General features: G+C 45.2%; 1 protein-coding gene across 2 annotated transcripts; it reads left to right on the top strand.

Moving 5' to 3' along the window:
- The first annotated feature begins 7888 nt into the window (after positions 1 to 7888).
- On the top strand, positions 7889 to 11172 carry LOC119332266 (probable serine/threonine-protein kinase PBL7). Of its 2 annotated transcripts, none has more exons than XM_037605449.1 (5): positions 7889 to 8231; positions 9415 to 9665; positions 9781 to 9985; positions 10144 to 10517; positions 10618 to 11172. In XM_037605449.1, exons 2-5 carry the CDS (start codon positions 9453 to 9455, stop codon positions 10807 to 10809), a joined length of 984 nt encoding a protein of 327 aa, XP_037461346.1. In that variant the 5' UTR covers positions 7889 to 8231; positions 9415 to 9452; the 3' UTR covers positions 10810 to 11172. The 2 variants fall into 2 exon arrangements, with proteins under 2 accessions (XP_037461346.1, XP_037461347.1); XM_037605450.1 differs by having other exon boundaries at positions 10144 to 10535; positions 10618 to 10728.
- Positions 11173 to 11390: the final 218 nt, after the last annotated feature.

Raw genomic sequence — 11390 nt, 5'->3', positions numbered from 1 at the left:
ATCTTGTAAAGTAGATGAGATCCAAAGAATCTGACTACAACTGCTCGCAGCTGCTACATACTCTGCCTCGGCTGTGCTCTGTGCTACACTAGATTGCTTCCTAGAAGACCAAGAAATAAGGGAAGTACCTAGAAAGTGACAAGTGCCAGAAGTGCTCTTGCGGTCTATTCTACACCCACCAAAGTCTGAATCTGCGAACCCCCTAACTCCTAAACCAGAAGAACTAGAAAACCATAGGCCAAAATCAGGTGTTCCTTGGAGGTACCTTAAAATGCGTTTGACGGCTTGCTTGTGGGAGTCTCTTGGGGAAGCCTGAAAACGAGCACACAGACACACTGCAAATTGTATGTCTGGCCTCGTTGCAGTCAAGTACAGTAGTGAGCCAATCATGCTTCTGTATTCTCGTTGGTCCACTACCTCACCATTTTCATCTACATCAAGTATTGTGGCAGTGGACATTGGGGTATGGAGTGGCTTGGAATCGCTCATCCCAAACTTCTTTAACATGTCCTTCGTGTACTTGCCTTGATATACAAAGGTGCCCTGCTTTGTTTGCTTGATTTGCAGTCCAAGAAAGAAGGACAGCTCACCCATCATGGACATCTCAAATTCATCACTCATGTCTTTGGAAAACTTAGCACAAAGAGCATTAGACGATCCACCAAAGATGATATCATCTACGTAAATTTGCACTAAGAGTAGTTCATTATGATGCCTAAGAGTGAACAAGGTCTTATCAGCTTCACCCATTTTAAAACCTTTCTTGATCAAAAACCCTTTGAAGCTCTAGGGGCTTGCTTAAGACCATAAAGAGCTTTCTGCAATTTATAGACATGGTTTGGGAGCTTGTCATTTTCAAAACCAGGGGGCTGTTTTACATAAACTTCTTCATCAATGAAACCATTTAGAAAAGCACTTTTGACATCCATTTGAAATAACTTAAAACCCTTGGAAGCAGAGTAAGCAAGTAAAATACGTATCGCCTCCAACCGTGCAACAGGTGCAAAGGTCTCGTCAAAATCAAAACCCTGAATTCGAGAATAACCTTGAGCAACTAGGCGAGCCTTGTTGCGAACAACTTGGCCGTCCTCTCCCTGTTTATTTTTGAAAACCCACTTGGTTCCAATGACATTTATACTTTGGTCAAACGGGGGTTTTACAAGTTTCCAGACCTTGTTCCTCTCAAAGTTTTCTAACTCCTCATGCATTGCCCTTATCCAGTTTTCATCTTCTAATGCATGGCTAACATCTCGGGGCTCAAAAGATGCAACAAATGCAGTATGTGCAAAGTCTGAGAAATGAGTGGACCTAGAGCGCAATGTACGCTCAGAGATGTTGCCGATGATCAGATCTGGTGGGTGAGCATGATGAAGACGTAGAGATCCCTGAAGGACGTCAGAAGCAGGTGAGGAAGTAGTCGTGGTAGCCTCTACCTCAGCTGAAGTGGGGGTAGCATCAGGAGTCATCGATGTTGAGGGTACGGATGTTGTAGATGAAGTACTAGGTACAGGGCCATCTTCCACTGGAACAGAAGTGGTAGCAGGTTCTGCGGCAGGTGCAAGAGATATGGGGGCTTGTCCCACACCATCCTCATTATCTTCTTCAATGAATAAGGTTTCGGAAACTTGTGGTGTACCTGAAAACTCGGGTCTAGCTGGGCTAGCCTCATCAAAAGTTACATTGCAAGTCTCTACCACAAGGTTAGATTCTAAATTTAAAACACGATAGCCCTTCATGTGAGCAGGGTAACCAAGAAAGATACCATCAGAAGTGCGCGACTCAAACTTGTCGAGAAGGCCCTTCTTTAGGATAAAACACTTGCAACCAAACACTCGCAAATGAGAAATATTAGGATTTCTACCAAATCTCAACTCATAAGAGGTCACTTTCAAAGAACTCCGCAGAAAAACACGATTTGACACATAGCAAGCTGTACTAATGGCTTCAGCCCAATAACGCCGTGGTGTGCCAAATTCATCGAGCATGGTCCTTGCCATCTCCACAAGAGTTCTATTTTTCCCTTCCACAACACCATTTTGTTGAGGCATGCGAGGAGACGAAAATTGGTGCTCAATTCCTCTCTCGGCAAGGAAATCAGCAAAGGAAGAATTTTTGAACTCCAAAACATTATCACTACGAACAGTTTTCATCTCACCAGGAAATACATTGAATAGCCTTAAAGCCAAATCATGAAAATGATTGAATGCTTCAGATTTATGCTCCATAAAGAAAACCCAAGAGTATCGAGAAAAATCATCTACGATGACAAGCACGTACCACTTCCCACCAGCTGACCGGACCCGAGATGGACCAACTGTGTCCATATGTAGCAATTGGGCGGGTCTGGTTGTGTTCACCAGATTGATTGGAGGGTGAGAAGCAGAGACTTGCTTTCCATGTCGGCATGGGGCACACACAATATCCTTGGTGGCTTTGAGCTTAGGCAAACCTCACAAAAGATCAAGGCTGCCAATTCGCGTCAGATGATCAAAACCAACATGCCCCAAACGACGATGCCACAACTGAAACTCGCTCATGTTCAAAGAGGCGACAAAACATCGTGGACCAGAGGACAAAAGCACTCCAAAATCAGCACCAAAGATTTTACCAACACGAGAAATACCAAAGACAAGATCACCAGTAGAGTCAAGAACACGAGAAGCAGATTTCTTGAAACGAACCTCAAAACCCTCATCAAGAAGTTGTGAAACTGAAATCAAATTATAACTCAACTTACTTACAAGGGCTACATCCTTGAGAAGACAGTTCTCGTTGACTCGCACTGTTCCTTTGGCCACAATGCAACCCTGTGCATCATTCCCAAAAGTGATCTTTTCATCACCAGACGCTTTGCAGAGGGAGGCGAACCATTTAGTATCACCAGTCATGTGGCGTGAACACCCAGAGTCAATAAGCCACTTGTTTGCCAAACCCTCAAAACCAACCTACACAAAAGAGCGACAACGAAGTGACTCAGTACTGGGATTAGTAAGTAAACATTTTTTAATCCAGTACTGGCTCACTCCCTTTGCAGGAGCAGAAATACATGTGTTATTAGCATGCAATGCAAGGCCATCTTGATACCTACAATTTTGTTGACCTCTACCCCTAGTAAATCGGGCTCTAGAAGCGGTCTCGTTGGATTTAAAATAGTCTCTCCTACCCGAGCCATGCAGGTACTCACTCTGACCATGTGTGTTAGAAACATGCAGCGCACGAGCCTGTCGTTGCATGCCCCTAAGTGCACGAACACGAGATCTACGTTCATCTCTAAGTTTTTTGAAGCAAAACTCAGCAAGGTGTCTAGACTTGTGGCAATAGGTGCACTGGTAAACTATTCTCTCTTTTTCAGCACGAGAACCAGTGGAAGGAGAAGTACCCTTGTCATTTGGACTCGTGGGCAAAAGTCCCCCAGACTGAAAAACTGTCGCTCTCTCATCCTCACGGACCAAGATAGCTCCATCACTTCGAATGCCTATGGGTTCTGGAGGGTTGTTCCTAGAATCTTCCACGAAGTCAAAACCAAGACCTAGACCTTTACTCACCTTTAACTTGTCTAAAATCATGTTTAATCTTTTCTCACCACTTGAGAGCTTTTCTAGGATCGTCTTGAGGTAAGCTACTTCTTTTGCATAGGAAGCACACGATAAACACTCTTTTAAGGAGGACACCCTCACAGCTCTCCCATATCTATCCTTGTAGGCCTGAATCTCAAGTTTTAATCCCTCACAAGAGACACAATCTACACTCACAGGATTTGCTACACCCTTGCCAAACCTGACCCGAAATGCTTCATGCATAGCAACAAGATCATTCTCAAGTATGGTACAGAAAGTACAAGTAGTAACAGAACTAGAAGAAGCATCACAAGAATCAGTAGGTTTCTTTGAATTTGAAGCTTTAACAAGATCATATTTCTTATAGATTTCACTGAGATGAGCTCCTAGTTCCTCAACTTCTTCTTCGAGTTTAGGATAATTTACACAATTTCCAGGAGCACGCACATCTAGGATCATTTGATTCAACTTTTTAACTCTATCATCAAAGTACTTGCACTTCAAACAAGAGGGAGGATTCTCTGCATCAAAAAGTGTCTGTTCGAGATTCTTAATTCTAGCATTTAATTTATCACAGTTTGGGCAGGCACAGTCTGCAACTTTAGGAACAGACATAGGTGTATTTTCAACACAAAGGGAGCAAGGGCTCAATTTAACATCAGCAAGTTCATTTCTAGCAGATTCAAGCAGTTGTGACATACTAGCATGAGTATTCCTAGCAAGTTCTAATTCAGCACGCAACACATCACATCCAGCACAATCATCAATATCATGAGAAGGCACACTAGCAGTAGCATCCTTCAGAGTAGTTATTTCTAGTGTGAGAGAATCAATTTGAGCAAGATTATCATTTATGGTGTGCGTGCATTTTTTAAGGACTTTTGCTTGCGTTAAAAACAGATTTTCAACTTTCACATACTCAGCATATAATTCATCATAAGACATTTGTACCTCATCTGTGTTGTCGTTCTCCTCATCAGCCTCATGAGCCATAAAACACATGCCAGTGAGCCGATCAGCCTTCTTCTTCTTTGTATCCTTCCCTTTGGGAGAAGGAGGATCATCCTCACCACTCTGGTCAGAGTCGATGTCGCTTAAATCTACTGCAGATTGTAGACCCGAAGCGATTGCAGCAACCATCTTTTGAAGATGCTTCTCAGCCTTTGGCCGGAACTTGGTTTCATGATGAGAGAACAACTTCTTGCTGTAGTTGTTCTTGCCACCACTATTTTCACCATAATCTTTGAAATTTGGACAATCAGACCTGTAGTGCCCCTGCACACGACACTCAAAACAGATTTTTGTGTGTTTGCCTTTCCTTTCTCTCACGTTTTTATAAGCTCGGGAAAAACGGCGGACAAAAAGAGCAAGATCATCCTCAGGAAAAGATTCAAGTTGTTCATCAAAGACTGAAACCAAACAAGCAAATGAAAAACCAGAAGAAAGACCACTGCCAGACTCAGAAACACTAGAGGGACCATGTGCAGTTTGGCATTCACTACCAACTAGTGCAAGAGTCTTGTTCCTAGGTGGGTTTCTACCTTCACTGGCTATTTGGTGAGTTTTAAGCTTGGAGAACAACATGTCTACAGTGAGCTCATCAGGTTTATGGGACTCTTGAATCGCGATCTTTCTCATCTCATAGATTGGGTCAAGAGAGTTTAGGATGTGTCTAGCTTTCTCAGACTCAGTGTACACAACCCCAACACCCCTCAATTTCCCAACTATGACCTCAAACCTACCAAACATGTCCTCTAGAGACTCACTAGGTAACTGCTCAAATTTGTTGTACTCGGCTTTGTAAATGTCCTGACGAGCTGTCTTAATCTCACTAGTGCCCTCGTGGTAAGTGATGAGAGTGGACCAAATTTTGTGGGCTGTGTCTAGGTGTGCAACACGCTCATGCTCTCTCCTATCCAAACCTGACAAGAGAATGTTAATAGCTTTGAAATTATTTTCAACATCAACTATATTCTCAGGACCAACACGAGCAGGTATTGCAAAATCTCGCACAACAATTTGCCATATTGCATAGCTTTGAGCTTCAAGAAATGTTTTCATCCGAGACTTCCAAAACGGCCAGTCACTCCCAGAGAACAGCGAAGGACGCGACGGGTTCGCAAATGACTCCATGGCTCAAGAGCTGATTAAGGCTACAGATGAGCCGACCGGGCTCTGATGCCAATTGTAGGACCGAATGCCGGGAGTCGGAAGGGGGGTTGAGTGACGACCTTGAAAAATTTAACCTCTTCAATTTTGCATGATAGTTACGGAAAAACTATGATGCTCGGAATAGAGGAATACGCAGCGGAAACAAAATATGCCTGTCAAAACAGACTGGAACTAGTCCAACAATACTCAAATCTTGACTTGAGAGCTCAAAGAATAATAAGCACCGGAAAAGTGTACCGGAAAGATTAGTGCTTAATTAGACCAAGAGGTTACACGGCAAGGTTATAGGCTAATCAAATGAGAGCTACTTAACCCAAAAGAGTAACAAGCACAAGACACTAGTACTTAACGTGCACGTACTAGCATTATTGTGAGCTAGGTGCTTAGTATATGTTTTAGGACCGTGAGGCAGTTGCTTAATTGTGTGCGTGCTCTTTTTCCGCAAAAAAAAGGTGGGTGTGCTTGTGTGTGTGTGTGTGTGTGTGTGTGTGTGTGTGTGTGTGTGTGTTGTCGTAGGACATGCATGCCAGAAACGGCCGGCCGATCGATCTTGCACACCCACCCGATGGCACTCTCGCCTCCGACACGTCGTAACCAATAAATCAATCACCACGCCACATCTGCATGCAATGGCTACATCACAATGGAATGACTTTTTCTGTGGACGCCATAAAGAAAAACTTACAAGCTCTAGTTAATGCTACTAAGTTTTTTCCCAGAAAAAAATGGTACTAAGTTTTAGGGCACATACATACCAGTGCATTTTTCTAAAAGAAAAAAAGTCTCTGTCCACTAAAATATCCTCTAGAAATATATTGATTTAAATTACTCTAAACAGGTTTTACTCCTGCTTTGTATAAAGCAAACCACACGCCCATTTATCAAGTTTAAGTGCAGGAAAAGCGAAAAGGAAAAATAAATATGTTGGGGCAACAACATAAACATGCCAACAAGAAAGAAAAAAGATGATCCATGGCTCGAGGGAGCCTGATCAATCATGACGCCTAGCCAATCCCCGTCCCATTGCCTAGAAAGCAAACGTCAATGTTAAAAGAAGGTTAGAAAATTACGCGTGAATTCTGTAGCATGCCACAAAAAGACATGCCTGATCATTATCTTGTTGCACATCGTTATAGGGTCCAGATCATCATTGCAAAAACTAACCAGAAGAGACGTCTCCTCCTACATGTATGGTCGGCCTAGGCTTCTATAAATGTGGATCCTGAAATAGCGGGACGCCACACATAGTATATAATCCATCAACAGGGCCACAGAGGAGGCATCTTCTTGCAAGAATGATTGCCTCTAGATCGAGCTATTGCACCGGCTGAACACATCTCCCGACTCACTACGATGTATTTCATATATTATATGTCTATATTGAAATCTATTCTCGAGCACTCCTAAGAAGCATGTTAAAGACATAAATACCATGGGTTAGGCTACACGTCAGTCGGTTGTTTTTTGAATTGGGGTCACTCGATCATTTATGAACGTCCGATGCACATCCAACAGCCCCTGGCTCTTCTTCCTTCAGCTCTTCTTCTTCTCCAGACTGCCGCCCGGGCCACCGGCCGAACCGCCTGCGACCACCACCCGCGGCCGGTGGCGCTCCCGCCCAGCCTCGCCGCCCTGCCCTCGCTGGAACCACCCCCACCACCAGCCCCAACCATCCCTCTAGCCTCGCCGCCCCACCCTCGCCGGAACCTAAGATAAATAATGGGGTAGCCCTGCGGCGAGCCCCTTCCTTCTCCTTCCTTCCCTTCGGCTCACTCTCGGGAACTCTCGAAATCGACTGACCCCAATTTGAAATTCAGTCGACTGTCATTTAGCTAAACTGAAATGCCATCTGGTGCTCAAGGTCCATGAAGCTATTTGTAAAAACAATAATAATCAAAAAATCACATTTCAAAGTTTTAAAGTTTCAAAGTCTCTCTCACACACACACGCGCGCACGCACTTACCCGCACCCACCCCTCCTGGTCTCTTTGATTTACTGAGACGGCCATACCGCCCGTAACACGTCCGTTTCTTTCTCGCCAGCAGTCTCACTTTCCGTTTTCGGCATGCAAGCTACTCCAGGAAGGAAGCAGCCACAGTCCTCCTCCTATGCTACCCAGCTGGTGCGGCGACTGTCAGCTGCCGAGTGCATCCATCGGCATCGGCTGCGCCACACGGACTCGTCTCTTCCCCTTTCTTCCCTCCGTCGTCCCCTCCCCAGGCACCGGCGACCGGCCACTCATCCCCCACCTCGATGAACTAGCAGGCTCATCCGGACTCGCTGGGTGCAATTCCTCGGAGATCACGCGCGGCCATCCACGATCCGAGGAAGCGCGAGGAGCTAGCAGCGGGTTGAACTCTGAAGCAGATCGTCAGCCAGCCGGCCGGCGGAGCGATTGGATCTCACTGGCTTCCTCCGCTCCAATCCAACCACGTTCGGCTTGAGTAGGTCGCCCCTCGATCGAAGGCCCAGCAGCCCCAACTGATTTGATCGTCACGCGCGTAAGTCCCCAAAACCCCCAAAATTCCCCGCTCAACTCTCCCTTTTCTTCAGCACGCTGGCTGAATTCGTCCAATCCAACGTACGTAGCAGCAAATCGGCTTGGTCTGATGTTTTTAGAAGAGAACTGAGCGTGGCTGAGATCTGAAAACTGAAAGCGTGGTTTTGCTCCTTTTTTCCTTCTGTATTTCGCAAAAAGAAAAGAGGGATTGGGCAGGTTTTGGTCTTGATTAGCTCCAGGTTATTGTCTAAATTGTTGTTTTTGGTTTAATTTTTTCAAGAATCTACGCTGCTGCTTACACGCGGGGTCTCGATGAGATTTGTGAAACAGATCATCGGTTTTGATCTGTCTGATGCTTCGTGTTAGTTCTTACTTAGGCATCGGGCGGATCCGTGTATGTTACTACTCATGAACATATATGATTCAAGACACGTAACGACACGATCGTCCGTAAGGTTTATTGCTGATTATTTGCGGTGCTATCCACCTTATCTTCACGAGCCTTAGAGCATGCAGAGGTAGATGCATGTGTCATCTCTTGTAGTTGTAGTACGTATTGATCTATATTGTCTCACCCAAAACTATTAACTCATACTTACATAACTGTATAATGGTAGAGCTAGTTGTTAATTCCTCATCCATCAGTGTCACAGAAAAACGATAGTTATCATCACGTTCTCAAATAAAAAGGAGATAGTTATCATCACCTATGTATGTTCAATTGTTCAGAGTCTCGCACTAGAGCCAAGTTCAGAAATGAAAATGTGGCAGGACAAAAAAGGTGCCAGACCTACACCAGTGGCGCATTTCTTGAGGATGATAACATATTTTAGCCAAGCCCCTGGTCATTCAAGGCACACGAGGAAACATGTATTCAAAGTTTCTAGACAACAAAATTGGAGATAACGCTAACGTTGAAGCAATTCAACATATGACTTCAAAATTTCAGTATAAACAGGAGAGTCTATAAGATCATTCATGTTATTTCTTCACACCCTGTGAATTCAACTCAAACCCCCTTCCGCCCGTGAGACGAGTCTAGCAAAACTCCGGTAAACATAACATTGCTATTTGAACTTTTAGCGACATATGTTTCCGTAGTACAATGTCAACTGACCTGCTGTGAAGCTAATAAGTTTTTCTATTGAAAATGCAACACAAATCCTGTTCTGGTTGACACACAGATCTGGCAAAAGGAAGCTAAGCCGGTGTCAAGCTGAACATGGCAAGCTGTTTCCCCTGCTTGAGCGCGAGGAAGAAGGAGGTCCCACGTTCTGCCCCGGCCAATGCACACACCAGCAGCATCCCTGGCGCCGTGGCACGAACTTTCTCCTTCAAGGAGCTCGCGGCGGCGACAAGAAACTTCAGCGATGCCTGCCGCATCGTTGGTCGGGAGGATGGTCTTTATAAAGGCTTCCTCAAGAGCATCAATCAGGTGACAATTCTTTTGTTTTTACTTATTAGTTTCATACGTATCGTACCGTGGCGAGTTGACGACATGATCGATGTGAGGGAAAAAATGATTGATCAATCAACATCTACATCTGTAGGTCGTTGCTATAAAACTGCAGCATGCTGTTGATCCAGGTGGATCAGCGGAGCAAGATAATACAGAGTTTCTTGCCCTTGCGCTGATGATGAGCGGGCTGCGCCACCCAAATCTTGTCAATCTTATTGGCTTTTGTGCGGATGGCCGTCACCGGATCTTGGTTCACGAGTACATGCCATTCGGTTCTCTGGAAGATCACCTCCACGGTAAGCAAGTGCGTACGTGTGCTACTTATATGCATGCCAACAATCTAGCTACAAAGCTTATAACTGCATTCATGATTCGTTTGAGGTTGTGTTAGTTAACCACCTGATGATCAATTAAGAAAAAAAAGTTAACCACCTGGTCATCTTGTGACCATCAGGTTCATCTCCAGGCAAAGCACCGCTGGACTGGAACACGAGGATGAACATTGCCGCCGGTGTGGTCAGAGGGTTGGAGTATATGCACGACAAAGGTGTCCTCTACCGATGCGTCAAAAGTTCGAACATCTTGCTCGGAGACGGCTACCGCCCAAAGCTGTCCCAATATGGACTGGCGGAGCATGACCAGCTGTCTGCAGTGGCTGCTATCACCCGCGGGACATGGGGTACTATGGCCCCCGAGACCGTGATGACCGGGAAGCTGTTTCCGGGGTCGAGTGTTTATGGCTTCGGCGTCGTGCTGCTGGAGATGATCACCGGGCGGAGGGCCACCGATGCCCCCCATGATGTCGAGGATCGGCACCTTGTCACATGGGTAAATTAATTAGCCAAGGTTTTGGATTCTATTTGCTACTTCTTGTTTCACCATGAACGATCCGAGTGATGTCGTGTACTGATGTTTGTTGTTGGGTCAGGCCCGAACAATGCTGAAGGACAGGAGCCAGTTCCGCCGGATGGCAGACCCGGCGCTGCAGGGGCGATATCCGTCCTTGGACTTGCAGGAGGCCCTCCAAGTTGCTTCGGTGTGCATCCCACAAAGATCATGCCATGAGAGCGCCCATCGGCACCGTCGTCACGGCTCTGTCTCGCCTCGCCTACGATTTTGATCCACCCGAATCATCACACCACGCGGCGCCTAATTAACTTAGGAGGCAAAAGGTGTCGTGTCATCCAGATGCGTCGATCATGAATTCATGATCAAGTTGCTTGATATGCTATGAACTGTGACCGGCAACAAGTTGCGTCTGTGATCGTTGCTTGTTCTAGAATAACTAATGCTTGGCCTGCATGATTAAGAATGTTCAAAACACACTCCTGTGTAACTGGCAGAGGTTAATTGTCCAGTAGTGGTGGATTTGGAAATTGTGTTGGCCCCAGAGGTGGAGCGAAGTCAAGATATGAGCAAGAACCAGGATTAGGCAAATTAGCAGACGCATCATCAAGGCCCATATTACTATGGAAAACATAAACAATTAGTTAGGCAATCATTTATATTACTATGGGTGCACCATTGACTATCCTCAAAACAAACAATATCAAGTGAATATCCTCTTCTTTTCTTCTACCGTTTGTATTCAAGAAATGGATTCGTCCCTTGTACAACTTTATAAGCAGTGCTAAGTGTCACAAATGGAGTCCATCAAATCACGCTGAATGTTAAATGCACCATGTAAACTTAAACTGATGA

Source organism: Triticum dicoccoides, chromosome 7A, assembly GCF_002162155.2.
Source record: "Triticum dicoccoides isolate Atlit2015 ecotype Zavitan chromosome 7A, WEW_v2.0, whole genome shotgun sequence".
Classification (NCBI taxonomy): domain Eukaryota; kingdom Viridiplantae; phylum Streptophyta; class Magnoliopsida; order Poales; family Poaceae; genus Triticum; species Triticum dicoccoides.
This window is presented reverse-complemented; position numbering and strand designations above follow the sequence as displayed.

Excerpts from the sequence above, each read along its gene's own strand:
- LOC119332266 (XM_037605449.1), top strand. The coding sequence starts at position 9,453 with ATGGCAAGCTGTTTCCCCTGCTTGAGCGCGAGGAAGAAGGAGGTCCCA. Across the intron at positions 9,666-9,780 it reads TCCTCAAGAGCATCAATCAG|GTCGTTGCTATAAAACTGCA; the intron begins GTGACAATTCTT and ends CTACATCTGTAG. Across the intron at positions 10,518-10,617 it reads ATCGGCACCTTGTCACATGG|GCCCGAACAATGCTGAAGGA; the intron begins GTAAATTAATTA and ends TTGTTGGGTCAG.